Consider the following 16,648-nt stretch of genomic DNA (forward strand, 5'->3'; position numbering starts at 1 on the left):
TTTCTCTTTAAAAAGTCAACTGTTACAACTGGTTAAAGAAACTTTGATACATTAACACAATGGAGTACTATGTAGCTGTTAGAAAAGTTGAAGTCACAAAATTTACATACAAGTGGTACTACATGGAAAGTATCATGCTAAGCAAAATGAGTCAGAAAGAGAGGGACAGACATAGAAAGATTGCATTCATCTGGGGAAATAAAGTAACAAAGTAGGAGACTAACACCCAAGAATAGCCAAGATAAGTACCAGGATAAGTACTCCATGGCTTGGAGGCCAGCTGCATATGCTGGGGGGAAAGGGAGCTCAGATAGAGAAGGGAGCACCAAATAAAGGGTGTTGGGAGGATCCTCCCAGGATGGGAGAAGCGTGCTGAAAGTAGACTATAGACCAAACACGACTGCCACTCAATGCCTCTTTTGCAAACCACAACACCCAATAAGAGAGAGAGAACAAAAGGGAATGCCCTGCCACAGAGGCAGGGTGGGATGGGGGGATGGGGGGGATGGGGGGTGGGAGGGATACTGGGATCCGTGGTGCTGGGAAATGGGCACCGGTGGAGGGATGGGTATTTGATCATTGTATAATTGAAACCCAAGCACAAAAATGTGTAAGTCTGCAACTGTACCTCATGATGTCTCACTATTAAAAAAAATTTTTAATAAAAAATTGTCAACTTTTTGTTCACAGGCAAGCCACTTACAGTGCAGATGGACTAGTTACCTATTGGTTGATTTCTGTGAACATGAAAGAGACTTACTCAAGTCATACTTAGGATTGGGGATATCCTTTTTTGTGGGGGGGGGGGGGGCTTGGGTCACACCTGGTCATGCTGCAGACTGACTCCTGATTTTGTGCTCAGGGATCACCCCTGGCGGGTCTTGAACCCAGGCTGACTGCATGAAAGGCCCACGACTTACCCCCTGCACTATTGCTCTGGTCCCAGGTTTGAAACGATCGTGCACTAAAATCCAAAAAACCAAATTCCTTCTTGCTATGTAATATAGTTGACCCATCTCAGCACCAAATTTATATCACATGTTCAGAAATGTTCTACCAAAAAGACAACTCTGTCATATTGAGCAATGCTTAAGCTAACACAAAAACCTTGATATTGGGATTAACCTGCTGTAGAAATCTCTGTTTGCAATTTGTTTAATTTTTAAAATCTGTACAATTACCTCAGCACCTATCAAAACATGTCAATTTGTCAAGATGCATTCTCATCAGACAAGCTGTTTCTCTAATGGTTATAAAAATCAAGCTCGCGAGGCAATACTTCCAAGATATGTCCCATACCTTTCTTGAATAAAATATTTAAAGAGGTTTGTTTATAATAGTTACCCAGGGCACAGGTGTGTGGAGTCCTGAAACTTGAAAAACCTACCTTAAAGTGGTCATCTATATTGTTTCCTTTTCAAAAGTCAAATTCAGAATTGATGGAAACATCATTTAATCTGAGACCAGAAATGTTTCTCCAAGTGTAGTAAAATGAACTTTATGAAAGTAAATTAAATTTGGAAAATATTTAAGTTGATATTGGTATAGCTTATGTTTTCAGAACTACACACTCTGAAAAAGTGTACTCAGAGTGGAAAAATTTCAGATCTACGATGGGCTTGAGTACAATGCTGAATATTGAATATAAATACCTTCCTATCATGTGCAACTCAATAATGATGAATTCTGTGGCCCCAGAAACAGGGGAAGAATTTGGTCCACACATTTCAAAATCTAGCTTTATGGGACATTTTCTATGGTTGGTCCCATCTGGGCTCCGTCATCCAGTCAGATAAGGACCAACCCTGGGTCAAGTCCAAGGAGCACGCCAGAAAATACAGATCCTTGGACAAATAACCGCAGAAAGGAAGACCAGCATCATGGCCATGCTCAAGTGACCACTTGTGCTTGAAAGAATCAAAAGAGGGAAGCGGGGAATAAGAGAAAACCTTAACGAAGACAAGTAGGATACCCAACTAGCTCCCTCACATCTTGCACCAGGTCCTGAAAGCTATCTGGAGCCCAGGGCAGTAGCCTACAGGCGCAGACAGAGCCCTGGCACCGGCCAAAGGGTGCTCCCTGATGGGAGCCAACTCCAAAGGAATCAGCAAATTCCATGGAACAAAAGTAGCCAAAAGCAGTTGATGAATGAAAGTAAGAGGCTGCAAAGCAACCACCTTTAGACGTCGATGTCAATGCAAGCACAGTGCCAGCCAGATAAAAGCTCCTTTTCTGCCACTGCACTTCTCCGGGGGAAAGGGGCCAATGCATGGGCCTTTGTTCTGCCACTTAGAGAAAATCATTTCACAAAAGACACAGTGGTTAAGGGAAGGAGAAATTCTATTTACTTCTGTTCTTAACGAGGTCTAATTTGATATGACTTGCTGTAACCGGTCCTGATTTCTTATGTTATCTTTGAACGTTTCCCCCCTCCCTTCTTGGGATATTTTGATCAAAAATCGTCTAGAATAAATGAAAACTGAACAGGCTACAATTTTCATTTGACTTGTGCTAATTTAGGAGGACCCAAAGAGTTTGTAACCATTAGCATAGATGACATGCTTTATAGATTAATCTGTAAAGAGATTCTGCTAGAGTTAAGCTCGATATTTTAAAACGATACTTTCATGATACACAAGAAATGGCAAACGATAGGATCTTCTATCACAATGGCGTTCTCGGGGCCGGGACGTGGCTCGGTGGCAGTGTGTTGTGCTCTGCATGTGCCAGGCTCTGCGTTCAGTCCCCAGCACCACAAAGAAACACTCAGAATGGCATCCTGTGCCTTAACTTAAACATTCACTCTAGAAGCTGGAGCGATAGCACAGCGGGTAAGGCGTCTGCCTTGCACGCAGCCAGCATGGCCGACACAGGTTCGATTCCCAGCATCCCATATGGTCCCCCGAGCACCGCCAGGAGCAATTCCTGAGTGCATGAGCCAGGAGTGACCCCTGAGCATCATCGAATGTGACCCAAAAAGCAAAAAAAAAAAAAATTCACTCTATTATCCCATCCTTTCTGCTCCCCAGAAACATCTATGATGTCCCATGCCACTGGCTTTAAAAGCAGCATGAGCTGGGGGCCCCAGAGGGGCAGGGTCCATGAGTCATGGGCCATACGTGATCCTGGACACGCTGCATTCTGAATCTGACTGGGACGTCTACAATCTCCAGAGACTTAACAGATTCTGGCTGCTTCACATCTGAAAAGACGTCCCCATGCTATGGCCAGGAGCATCCCTTGCCCTCCTGAGTGCCACAGCCAAAGGGGCATGCTTCCTAGCAAGCACCACAGGCGCGTGTCTGAGCACCACAAGTGTGTCTGGGGCCTCTCATCACGGCACTGTCCACCGAGGAAGGGCAAGGAGAGAGAATACATGCAGCTAGAAAGCATCAACTCTCTCTACGGCATAGGCAGTTACACGCTCGCACTCATTCATGCAGAATTCATTCCAGCTAACTTCAAGCCAGAGAGCTAATACAGAGGCCAAGGCAATTCCCTTACAAGTGGCCAACCCCAGTTTGACAGGGTCCCCAGCAAACACTGAGCACAGAGCTGTGAGTCGCCCTGAGCACTACTAGGGAGAGCTCAAATTCCCCCTCCTCCCAAACAAGACTTGTCTTTTAAAAATCACTAAGTAGAACGTTTTACTGTGAATGTCTTACTGTCAGTTGTATAATCAATTACAAAATACATGTGTAACAGTTTGAATGTGACAGATACAGCACAATCTGTGATGAGAAAGTCCAAAATCCCTTCGGTTTATACACAAACACCCTACATCAAACTTTATGTCGCAACTTAGAAATGAACGCATATTTTGCAAAACACTTAATGAAATGTGTTTCCACTAAACATTAACATGGAAGAACTTTAATGAAAACTATCACCTTAATGACATAATTTGGCCTCGACTTCAGTGAGAAGCGTGGTCCTGTAAGAATTTAGCTGTTTTATTATCAAGCTGTATATGAAATCAAATTCTAAGCTTAGCTTAGATGCACGAGTTCCCTGAAGACCTGGGCCATGAAGAGGCCCAGTTCTGAGTACGTGAGCTTTCAGTGCAAGAGAGCATTCCTGAGAGAACACAACGCTGGATTTCCAAGTCTGTCAGGAAAAGCACAGCCACAGAGAAGTGGCTTTACAGTAGGAGCCCCGGAGAGCGGGGCTCAGATCTCAGTCATTACAAATGCATGTGTGTGTGTGTGTGTGTGTGTTTATTTCATATTCAGAAACGGCCCGATGACCTCAAGATCATCTGTCCAAAAGCGTCAAGCCAAGCAGATGAATATTGTTCAAGACAATTTTTCTTATCACTTCAATTTAAAAACATGTTTCAAAGGGATAGTTTGATTCCCACAGCACTAGCGCCGCAGTTTCAGAACACAAGGGAAATCACGATGACCCCGCCAGGTCCCTGACTGTGATTTGTAAATCTGCTCACATACTGTTGGCTTTCCTCCCCCATCCTGGGAGAAGCTGCACTACCCTGCCCTTGATGCAGCAGAGACCAAGAAGCACTATTCTCCAAGGACCAGAGGCAAGGGGAGTGGGCAGGAACTCGGAGCATTCTGAAAAGAGCATCAGCAATCACCCAGAGAGACCTCAGGGCCCTGGGACAAGTCTGAAGGCGAATTAGGAGAGTGTCATGCCAACTAGAAGAGAAGGTATTTTCACTCAGGGGTAGAGAAAAGTACAAACATGATTTCAATAACCAGGAAAGCAAGTAGGAAAAAACCTACCACCAGCAGCACCCCGACCCAGTGACCTGGTGGGGGGTGGGGGGGGCGTGTGGCTGAAGAGATTCTAGGTAGAATGTTTCTTCTGTTGCTTAGAGGGAAAAAAAGGCCAAGGGAGATACAAGGGCAGACAGAAAAGATGAGTTTGTAAAGCTCTAGATGTGGAACACCAGCATGAAAAACAATTCAGAGCAAGCATCGGATTAATTTCGAATTGAACATCAAGCCCAAGGAACATTTAGGAAAGCGCCGTGTACAAATGAAGCTGCCAAGAAGCAGACATCTTTTTTTTGGGGGGGGGGGGAATCACACCTGGCAACACAGAGGAGTTACTCCTGGCTCTTGCACTCAGAAATTACTCCTGGTGGTGCTCGGGGGACCATATGGGATGCTGGGAATCGAACCCGGGTCGGCCGCATGCAAGGCAAATGCCCTATCCACTGTGCTATTATGCCAGCCCCAAGCAGACATCTTTAAGGCCTCAGAAAGACAACCTCTCAGTGTCTGTACTGCAAACCACAATGCCCGATAGTAGAGAGAGAGAGTATGGGGAATATTGTCTGCCATGGAGGCAGGGGGAGAGTGGGAAAGGGGGGCTCTACTGGGGAGATTGGTGGTAGGGAATGTGCTCTGGTGGAGGGGTGGGTGTTTGATCATTGTGTGACTGTAACTCAAACATGAAAGCTTGTAACTGTATCTCACAGTGATTCAATTAAAAAAAAAAAACAGTTGAGGCAACAGGTGAAAGCTGTCTGTGGGGGCAGTCTGGGGGAAGCCAGGGCAGGAAGAAGATCCTGGCAGAGTTTATGGGAGAGGTCTGTTCCCTGAGAGTGGCCCATAGCATTTTTTTTATTTTTGGGTCACACCCGGCAATGCACAGGGGTTACTCCTGGCTCTGCACTCAGGAATTACTCTAATGGTGCTCGGGGGACCATATGGGATGCCGGGAATGGAAGCAAATGCCCTCCCAGCCGTGCTATTGCTCCAACCCCCCCCCCCCCCCGCCCCCCAGCAGGTTTGGCACAAACACCAGCATAGCCTGCAGCGGACACGGGCGGCACCGTGAAGGGCCCCTGGACTCTGCCGGCACCTCACCACAAACCCCAGCTGGTTCCCATGGAGAGGAAAGGGTGACTCAGATGGCAGCGCAGAGACCCGGATGGGAGGAGGACTCGGGCCCCTGGTGGGTCTCCTAACGCCTTTTCGGGAAGATCCTGAATCTGGTACCTCTCGCGGGGCTGGCTCTGGGGCCTCTGGTCGTCCCCACGTTCCCAACAGAGGAAGGTGTGGTGGCCGAGTTGCGCCTGCGCCCCCGCTGAGTGCTGGGCCCTGGGGGAGCCCAGGTCCAGGGGAGGTGGCTCTGACTGTGATTTAGACCAGGGGACCCTGGGCTGGCGCTGCTGGAAGGAGGCAGTGCGCAGGGTGGAGAAGAGCCTGTTCCCAGGGAGCACGGCTGGGAAGCATCTTACGGGGCTCCCTTTCTTCTTGGCGCCTCGGGGACTCACTGCTGCAGGCCATATCCTGAACCCCCTCCCCCCAACCCCTCCTCTTCCTCCTCTCCACTGCTTCTGCCCATATCCTAAAACCCCTCCACTCCCGTTCTCCTCTTCTGAGCGCTAACCACTGTGCCATGCCATCAGACCTGGACAGGACTGCTATGGCTCACGGGAGGCACAGGCCCACTCTCACTGTGGCCCTCTCTTATGGCAGAGTTGGCAAGTAGCTCACTGAGGGGGAAGGCAGGGGGCAGAGGGCGGGGAGATGGTGTGGGGCCCAGAGCACATGATTTGTATGCAGGAGGCTGGGCCTGATCCCCCCAGCACCACCAGGAGTGACCCCAGCACCTCACCAGGAGTGGCACCTGCACCACCAGGTGTGATCCAAATACGCCCCACCCATCAAAAAAAAAAGAGGGACGGGAGCAGCAGACACATGCATCAAAATGCCATGGAACTTTCCTAGAATAGCCGAGGGCCGCATTTCCCATGAACTGCCCTCCTGGTGGCTGTGGGTGAGTGAGGCTAGTGTTTGAGACCCTGGTAACTGCAGGTTAGTGATGCTCGGCGTCTGGCCGGTGTTTGCGACCCTGGTGGCTGCCTCTAAGGATACACACTGGTCCCTGGAGCTCCGGATTCCGCCTTGTCCTGGACCAGAGTGGCACATGTGGGAAGTGACAGTACCGAGGTGCCGTGCCCTGGACTCTGCCCCAGTGCCTGTGACCCCTTCCCGTCCCACTCTAGCACCTTCGCTCTCAGAGGCCCCGGCTCTGAAGGGGCCTCTCGGCAGTCCCCTAGGGGAGGGGACCAAGCTGGCTCCACACGTGCCCAGGTCTTCAGAAGGCCATCGCCGCCAAGGCCCGCACGGAGGCGGCTGGCACCATCCCACTGAGCTCCAGGCTTCGGGGGTCAGTCTGTACACATAGGGCAGGGGACTGGGTCAGCACCCCAGAGATGAGAAGGGCACCTGGTCATTCCACAAGTGTGTGGGAGAGGGTTTCCCGCAGAGGGAAGGTAAAGAAATGAAAGGGTTTGGAGCTGGGGTTCGGGGTGGGAAGAGACAGAGGGTCCTAAATGCGAGACGGGCTGGGAGCTGTGGTATGGGCGCACCCAGCCTGTCACCCACTCAGAGCAGCAGGCAGACAGGCCGGGCTTTCAGTGCTCATGGGTACAGGGCCAGCGGGCAGGACCCGGGGCAGACAGGAACACTCTGCAGGGAGCGATTCTGCTCCAAGTAACCGGAAAAATAATTTATTCTTCGAAACAAGGAGGAAACTCACTAGCAAAGGTATGTAAGCACCAAAAATTAAATTAAAACTGTGACTTAAAGATATCTGGTGATTAAAACACAGAGACTTGTCAACATAAAGAAAATGAATTAAGCTGGTTCATTATGGGAGTTCTGGGGTCCCCTGCTGTCTTTAGCACACCCATCGCAGGGGGTGTCTCTATAGCACACATATTTCCAGAGAAGAGGGCACAAAACTGAAGGAACTCAAGACAACATTTATTCAAAAGACACTGAGTTAGTATGACTAAAGCCCAGGCAAGCCCACCCAGAGCGGCCTTCCCTGACACCTATCACTCATTCTGAAGGCATTCCTAAAGGACAGAAAATATCCGACATGTTTTCATTGCATCAACACAGTCACCTCCCTGGTGTAATAAGACAGTACATGCTCTTCCTATGTGTCAAGCAAATTAAAAAAAAAACACTATAGAATAATGAAGAAAGAGACACACAAACGAATCTCGGACCTGAGTGACTTGCTGCAGAGATGGCTCTGGACTTTGCAATAGGCCATTTTCGCTGGGCCACTCAAGTTGGGGGCAGGTGCCATTCCTCCACCTGCCCTCTAGGCATCCCTGCGGCTGACCTCTTCTCGAACTCAGAGAAAAGCTCCAGGTATGGGTGGTGGTGGCGGGAAACGCCAGGCCTCACGGGACAGGGAAGGAGCAGGCCCTTCTTCTCTCCGCCCCAATGGGACTCTGAGATGACGCCCACACACGGCCACTGTCTACTTAAGCTCCCACATGGTCATGAGACCCCCACATGAATCTCAGACCCGAGCAACTCGCTGCAGCAATCTCTCCGGACCCTAATTATTAAAATTTTAGCATTCCCAGACATTACACTGTGTCCACAGCAAGCAATACAAAACACACCGCCCAGCACTGCATCTTCAGGAGGTATGAGTGGGGGTGGGACCGGGCTCAAATATCGACGGTAACCAAAGTAGAGAAAGAGAGTATGGTGCAAATTTTCTGCCAGAGGCAGGGGGAGGTGTGGAATGGGGGGTACGCATTGGGGACTTTGGTGGTGGAAAATGTGCTCTGGTGAAGGGACGGGTATTTGATGACTGTGTGATAGCACAGCGGCAGGGCGTTTGCCTTGCACGCAGCCCACATGGCCGACCCGAGTTCGATTCCTCCGCCCCTCTCGGAGAGCCCGGCAAGCTACCGAAAGGCTCTCGCCCGCACGGCAGAGGCTGGCAAGCTCCCCGTGACGTACTCGATATGCCAGACACAGTAACAACAAAGTCTCCAATGGATGGAGGCGTTACTGAGCCCGCTCGAGCAAATCGATGAACAACGGGAGGACAGTGGCAGTGACAGTGATCGAAGCTCAAACATGAAAGCTCTGTTACTGTACCTCACCGTGAATCAATAAAAAAAGGGGTGGGGGGAGAAAGAAAAAGAAAGGAAGAAAATAAGCATTTTGGGGGCAAATACGAACCGAATTTTCTTCCTCCTCCTCCAGCTCCCGCTGCTGCTCCTCGTGCCTCTTGGCCTTGATCTCCATGGCTTCCGTGATCAGGTCTCGCAAGATCGATACCGGCTTGGCATTCTTGATGAAAGGGTGCTAGGGAGAGAAAGTCAACGGCATGAATGCAAAATGTTTCCCTGCCGCCATTTTAAAACGTTAAACTAGGCTCACCGTGTACGGCGACTGTTCTTTCATCTGGAATTCGATGTCAAGGTTAAGAAAGGGGTATTTTAACGGCTTCAGAAATACATATTTTGCTTTTGGGGTTCTCTTTGATTGCAAAACCTCACTAAAGTACAGTAAAAACAGCCCTGTAACTAAAACCATGTTACACTTAACAATATAATTGTCCAAAGTAAGTATAGATTGGATAATGGAGCAGATGAAAATTTATTAAATATCGGTGATTATACTGCATATAAAAATAAAACTGTTCTGCTATTTGTTATAGAATTTAATTGATCTTAGCAAGCTGACAGCCAGAATCAGTGGTCAAAAGGAGAGAAACTATTTTGTTACTTCTTTTACTTATCTTCTCTTTTCATCTGTCTCAAAGAATTTAAATCTTTTTCAACGGATAAACTAAAATGGCAATAAAAGAAAAATACTTGTCTGAATACAAACATAAGCTCATTTCTATACTTTACATAACACAGAGTTTTACTTAAAACAAAGAAGAAGAAGAAGAAGAAGAAAAATCCAACAATCCTGATTTAGATAAAATCACAGCGTTAGCTGCATTCCTCCGCACGGCCAGGCGGCCGCCAGCACGAAGCGGCACTTCTGCTCTTTCCTTGAAGCAAGAGAACGTGACAAGGGAGCAGGAGGAGAGGCTGTAAATACGGCCCGAAGTTCTGTCGAGGAAGGAACGAGAAAACAAACACTCAGGAAAGAGTGCCTGGCACAGAGCACAGCTGTCTGGCAGGGATGGGGAGAGGAGCGAGGGGATTTCGGGGGTCTCGGATGGAACAAAATGACCATGCCAGGAAGGAGCGAAAGTCTGAATGTGGCGAGTTACTCCCACGCGCGCGTGCACGCACACACACGCACACGCACACTCACCACACTCACGCACAGGCAAACACAGACACTTATATACGAACATACCTGCATGTGCGCATCTGCACAAGCACACAGAGGCAGCATACACACAAACTCTCACTCGCACATGTACAACACACAATCGCACACACATACGTACGTATATGCACATGCCTGCATGCTCTCTCTCTCTCTCTCTCTCTCTCTCTCACACACACACACACACACACACACACGGGAATACAATCTAACGGCGTGGGAAGAGCTGCTTATCAGCAGAGCAGAAACGTCACTGGGAAACGGGGTGCAGAGCTAGATCCAGGCAGGGAAGTTACTTGACTTGATTATGGCTCATAGCCGTGAAAAACGCTAAGTTAAAAATAGCACAATTTCTTTCTTAAGCGCCATCTTTCTCGAGATGAGAAAAGGTTAAAGAAGATTAAAAAGAACACTAATTTATCCAAGCACTATCAAATGTACTTGGAAGTACAATCACAACAGTCACCACCATCCTGTTATTCGTCGACTGCCTCGAGCAGGCCCCAGTAACGTCTCCTTCGTCCTAGCCCTGAGATTTCTTTTAAAAGTGCCACATTTGGAAGTACAATCAGGATCATATATTGGGCTACTCACTCCACTTGTTTTATGGTTCACTTCTTTGGAGCTGGGCACTTGAAATTCGCCAAACAACAGTAATACCAAAAGGACCTTGACTTGTGTACCAAAACTTCGTTTGAAACGCTGACAACATTTTAAAATAAATGTTCCCACTAAATAACTTTGGGAAAGGTTAAGAGTTGTACAAACCACAAAAGGGTCAAAAGGAGCACCCAGGGGAAAAAATTAATTCTGGGTTGGATCCCTGACACTGCCCCCAAAACCCGACCAAGAGAATGAAGCCGCTCTCAGAGTCTGCTTCTCAGCTACAGATCAGTCTCCAAGGGCCTCATCTAGCTCACGGCCCCCAGCAGCGACCCTCAATCACTGCCCGGGCATCAACGCACAGACTTGCGTGCCCGTAAATGCACTTTGCCAAACACTCTCTTGACAGACTTAGACGGCCTCCCACTTCCGACAGATATTTATGTTGTTTCCGATCTTTTGCCAGTACAGTGCTCTAGGAAGAATTTTATGCATGTGCTAGATCACACGTGGTTACAGTCATCTCTAGAGCAATGTTTTTGGACATGTCACTGCTGGATTACAGAACAAATGGAACTGCATTTCAGACAGATATAACGCCAAATGCCTTACATGTTGGCTGGATATAAGAGCCTGCTCTCTCTCTCTCTCTCTCTCTCTCTCTCTCTCTCTCTCTCTCTCTCTCTCCCCACCCCTCTCTCTCGTTCTCCAACCCCCCCCCCCCCAAACTGTTTTCATAATAGTGCCTCGGAAAAATCACTTTGCCTAAGAACTGAGTTGTCAATCTTTTTGTCTCTTACATTTAAGTTTCCAAATAAAGGTTCTGTTAGTGGGAGGCACACGATTACTCAGGAGACCCGAGCCAGTGCTGCTGGGAAAATACTTACAAGAAAAATCACTTACTTAAAGTAGTAAATGATTTCTAGTTGTAGTAAATTTATTTTGTCTGGGGGTCACACTCACTGGGACCCGGGGGCTTACTCCTGCCTCTGTGCTCAGAGGGCTGCGGGGATCGATACTCTGTGCAGGGTAGGCCCCTTAGCCCACAGGGCAGATTTTAAAAACAAAGCAACTATACAGACACTGGCTACAAAGTGGACTTTGGCAGAGACGGGGAAGCCTTCATGTGGAGGACACGGCGCCAGCGTCGTCCAGCCCTCACCACGTGCGGCTTGAATCATGGAGGAGGAACCAGCAAACAGGCAGAGCAGAAACGCGGGGGTTAGGGGACTACACCAGGGGAAGACCCGCTCGAAACGGCCCCGGCCCAGGCAAGAACTTGCTGAAGAAAGGGAGGTGGGAGGTGGGGGGGGGGGGGGAGACTTGACAATCTTTTTTTTTTTTAATAGGAAAGGAAAAGAACAGAAGAACCGAAACTAGGAAACAAAATTTACCACGATACAAAGATCATATAAAAGAGTGTGTGTGTGTGTGTGTGTGTATGTGAGTGTATGTGAGTCTGTATGAGTTTGTGTGTCTGTGTGAGTGTGCGTCTGTGTGAGTGTGTATCTGTGTGAGTGTGTGTGAGTGTGCGTCTATGTGAGTGTGTCTGTGTGTGTGTGTCTGAGTATGTGTGTGTGTATCTGTGTGTGAGAGTGTATCTGTATTTCTGTGTGTGTCTGCGTGTATGAGTGCGTGTGTGAGTCTGTGTGTGCACACGACACGCGTGGTGGGGGTGTCCAGCGATGTCTTTCCCAAAGACGCTCACTCTTCAGAAATCAGTCAGCAGAAACCCGTAGTCTCTGGGGCCGGGCCGACGGCGGAGGGGTTTCCTCTGCCTCCCGCGGGCGAGTGGCACTGACCTGCAGCAGCTGCGTGGCTGTGGCCCTCTGCTCGGGATTCTTCACCAGGCACTTTTTGACAAAGTCGGTAAAATCGTCAGACCACAGCTCTGGCTTCCTGAATGTCGGCGGTGGATTTGTGGGAATCATAAAAATCGCCTAGTTGTTTTTTTTAAAAAAAAAAAAGAAAAGAAAGAATCATCCAAATGACACAGTAAGAGTCACAAAAGCACACCAAATAAACAAATCTCTTTATCTCTCTCTTTATCGGGCCCCAAATCTGGGAAAGAAGTGTAAGCGGGTCTAGGGTTTCCAGCATGACTGCAGTCCAGGAAGCCAGCCCAGCTGCTACTAATGGAATCGCTTCCCATTAAATTTCCTCTATTTGGACTGTAGCTCATTGAGCACATCATTCCGCAGTTTATCTGTTATTGTCAATGTTTTCAAAGAGAACTGCAGGTCTGACCTTCTTCTCTCCCAAACCGAGGACATTCCCAAGTTCAGCAGGTCCCTAAACTGGGCCACTGCGGAGCAAGCTCACTCCACACCGGTTTCTATCATCTCAGCATGACTAAAGGCAACTCCGTTTGCTTCTACAGTCCAGAATGTTCCCATACAAATGTGATTAGTGCTGTGACATGAAATAGTATTAGGTAGAACTAAGATCTGTTTTATTCAAAAGAGATGACTCAAAAGTCTGAACTTTTTAATGCTTGAGGAAATACATCAGTTTCAGTTATTATTGATGATGTGTCTTATAATTTGCTACTGGACTAATGACAATATATTCAGATAGCTCAAAATTCAGTCATCCAAGAGAGCCTAGCCTGCTACCCCTATGAGGCCTAAATCAACCCCTGACGTTCTTAGAAATTAAGAATTTCTATAATGAAATTCTCTCTGTTCTGAGCATTTCGAACAGTTCCATATGAAACGCCATGACTGAAACATCATTTTCTCTGAATGATAAACAGGACGGGCGGGAGCGATAGCACAGTGATAGGGCGTTTGCCTTGCACGCAGGCAACATGGCCGACCCGAGTTCGATTCCTCCGCCCCTTCGGAGAGCCCGGCAAGCTACCGAGAGTATCTCGCCCGCACGGCAGAGCCTGGCAAGCTCCCCATGACGTATTCGATATGCCAAACACAGTAACAACAAGTCTCACGAAGGAGACGTTATTGGGCCCGCTCGAGCAAATTGATGAACAACGGGAGGACCATGACCGTGATAAACAGGAAAGCTATTTATCAGGCAAAATATAGTCATCATTTTCACGATAGCACAGTGGGTAGGGCGTTCGCCTTACAAGCGGCCAACATGGCTGACCCGAGTTCGATTCCTCCGCCCCTCTCGGAGAGCTCGGCAAGCTACCGAGAGTATTCGATATGCCAGACACAGTAACAGCAAAGTCTCCAATGGAGACGTTACTGGGCCCGCTCGAGCATTTTCATGTCGTGGGATGTTGTGGAAGTTTAAAAAGGTAAAACAAATGAACTAAAAAGCGCCCAACCCTGTAGCTAACTCTACTCAATAGTTTGTTTCTATAACTGTACAAACCAACACCAGTGGGATGGGGAAACCATGACTTCTGGGTCATCTTCATTTATGTGCACTCTTCACACATAGGCGATGACTAGAGCTGAGACCTGACCCAGGCATGTAGGCCTGTTTCTAAGCTGCAGAAACCCCCAGTTTTCCCAGAGGGCCTCAGTCCTGCTCCTGTATCCTAGCCCGGGTGACCTTCTCCCTCCCTCCGTGGGAAAACAAGTTGAATATACATGAACTGATGCCCCAGCTTCATGCATCAAAACAAAGATGATCCGTAACCGTACTTAGCAACTAAGCTATTTTGTAATCACTGCAAGAGACTGGTCATTGCTTTATTTCGAACTTCTCTTCCTCTGTGGAAAACACACTGAAAGTTCAGACACAGTAATAAAGAGGAAAAAATTGGGGGGAGGGGGTGGAGCGCAATTTTGATTTCTTTCTTTAGTATGATGAATTGTCCAGATTAATGTTGCTCTTCTGCCCTTGGGTTACAAATGGGCTAACAACTCTACGATTTATGTCCTTGAAGCTAAAGCTTCCCTTTGAACTTTGAGCCAATGAGTTGCAGCCTTATCTTCAGATAATCGGAACATATAAGGCTCACCTCAGCAGTAGCTGTTAGAAACCCAAGGATAAAAAGCTTAACTCTGACTCTTATTTACCGAGTCCTACAATAAAATGAACCTAAAATGTTCACATCTTTTTCTCAAACAAGCACTGAACTATATAGCACACACGGTTCAAACAAACAGAACAAATAAATCTTCCTGCATGATCCCCCCCCCCCCCAAAAAGCAGACTACACAGCCTCCAGGAAGACCCCTCTGCTGGCATGACCACTGGGTTTAGTATGTTCTCACTCTTTATTTTGTTTGGCTAATCACAAAGGATCTTCAAGAATCTCTGGGGTTCGAGGCAGGTGATTAGGCAGTCAGCTCCCCCTGTGGAAAGTCCTGGACGGCCAATTCGTGGTCTCGCTCAACCTCCCCTGCCAACAACTCAACCTCGGGGCCACACACCGAGGCCATATAACTTATCTTATCTCTGACACCGTTTTGATTGAAGAACTGTCAGTACAATAAAGGCTAGGATTGTCCCTGTGTTTGTCCTACACAAAGTGTTGCTTAACTACATACTGAACCCTTGATTAAGTTCTGAAAGGAACTTCCCTGATGAGGAGCGGTCTTAGGGAGCCAAACGGTTGGGTCTCAAAATGACACCTTCCATGTGGATGGCCGGGGTGCCAGGAAGACGGGGAAAGCACCGAGAAGAAACGGCGGCGGTGCTGAGCCTGGCCAGCGCAGGGAGGGAGCCGGCAGTCTCGAGCGCAGCTAAGGTAGCTGGACTTGCGGGTGCACAGAAGCCAAGGAGAGGCTGGACCACAGAGAAAGAAGTGCCTCTGCAGGAATCCCAGCTATGTGGGCCAAAGGTTATCTGTAACAAACCCGGGAGATAAAGGATGAGGAAGCTCTTTATAGGACTGCACAGGACTGAATACGCCAACAGTGGACTTCATCCTAACAGCGTACTTAATTCCGAGCACTCAAGCTGCTGAGTCAAATTCCAGAAAAGACACACCGTCACGAGAGCCTTAGGAAGGCGAGGGCCCGGGACACGGGCTAGCTCCTCCGAGCGAGAGCGCGTGGCCTGAGTCCCCCCGAAGCCAGGCGGCCAGACTCGATGTGTCTCTGCTTCCTCACTGGGCCTAAGCAGCTCTGGCCATAGACAAAAAGGAAATGGTGGTAGGGCAGGAGTGGGGGGCATTTCCCCCACCACACACCAGCACGGCCAGGTATGGCCAAGAAACAAAAAAAACTGAACGCAATAAAAACCAAAAATCTCACACAGGATTTCAGGGCTGGAGAGTTAGTACAGCAGCTAAGGGCACTCGCTTTGCACGTGGCCCTCCGGGGTTTGATCCCTAGGGCCACCGGGAGTGACCCTCAAGTGCAGAGCTAGGAGAAAGCCCTGAGCAACAATGTTATGACCCTGTTCCCACCTCCACCCCAGCCAAACACCACACACACACACACACACACACACACACACACACACACACACATACACACAGAGTCTGCAAAGTCCGCTCCCAACTCCTGGGCGCCCTAGGTGCCTGTCTCCACAGTCCATCGGGGTTCCGCTTGCCACGGGTCGCGCTGCTGAAGTGGGCTAAAACACGGCAGCCACCGCCAGCCCTGCCACGCAGACGGACAGGAACACGCACCCCAGGGAGTGCCCAGGTCCAGGCCCAGAGGTCTCCCATGCTGCTCCCCCGTATCTGGCCTGCTGGAGGGGTGAACCTTGAGCTCTTCTCCAGAGTGCATGGGAGGGCCGGGAAGCTGTGCATTAAGACCAGAGTCTAGGGGTGCCAAGAGCGGAGAACCCCCAAGCAACGGCAGCCGGATGAATAACGGCTGGTGTCCTGACCGCATGGCTAGAGGCACGGCCAACGGCAGAATCCCCAAACAGCAAAATGTCAGGGCCAGCCAGGAAGTTATCTGTGAGTTAGGGCAGACACCTGTGGCTTCACTTCCAGGCATTCTGGAGTCCCCGAGCGTGGTGGGTACAGCCCTGGAGGCTCTCCCGATAGGGTCCTCCACTGCACTGCTGCAGTGGCCTTGGTGTCCCGGGCA

General features: G+C 48.9%; 1 protein-coding gene across 1 annotated transcript in view; it reads right to left on the reverse strand.

The window, feature by feature from the left end:
* Positions 1-16,648, reverse strand: part of STK3 (serine/threonine kinase 3) — a 212,211-nt gene that overhangs the window by 77,116 nt on the left and 118,447 nt on the right. Inside the window, exons 7-8 of the mRNA XM_056124934.1 lie at positions 12,488-12,625; positions 8,973-9,098 (exon numbers count right to left, since the gene is read on the reverse strand). Of these exons, the coding sequence (XP_055980909.1) occupies positions 8,973-9,098; positions 12,488-12,625 (264 nt within the window). The remainder of the gene's footprint in view (positions 1-8,972; positions 9,099-12,487; positions 12,626-16,648) is intronic.

The sequence above is a fragment of the Sorex fumeus genome, unplaced genomic scaffold (assembly GCF_029834395.1).
Source record: "Sorex fumeus unplaced genomic scaffold, SorFum_2.1 ptg000053l, whole genome shotgun sequence".
Taxonomy (NCBI): domain Eukaryota; kingdom Metazoa; phylum Chordata; class Mammalia; order Eulipotyphla; family Soricidae; genus Sorex; species Sorex fumeus.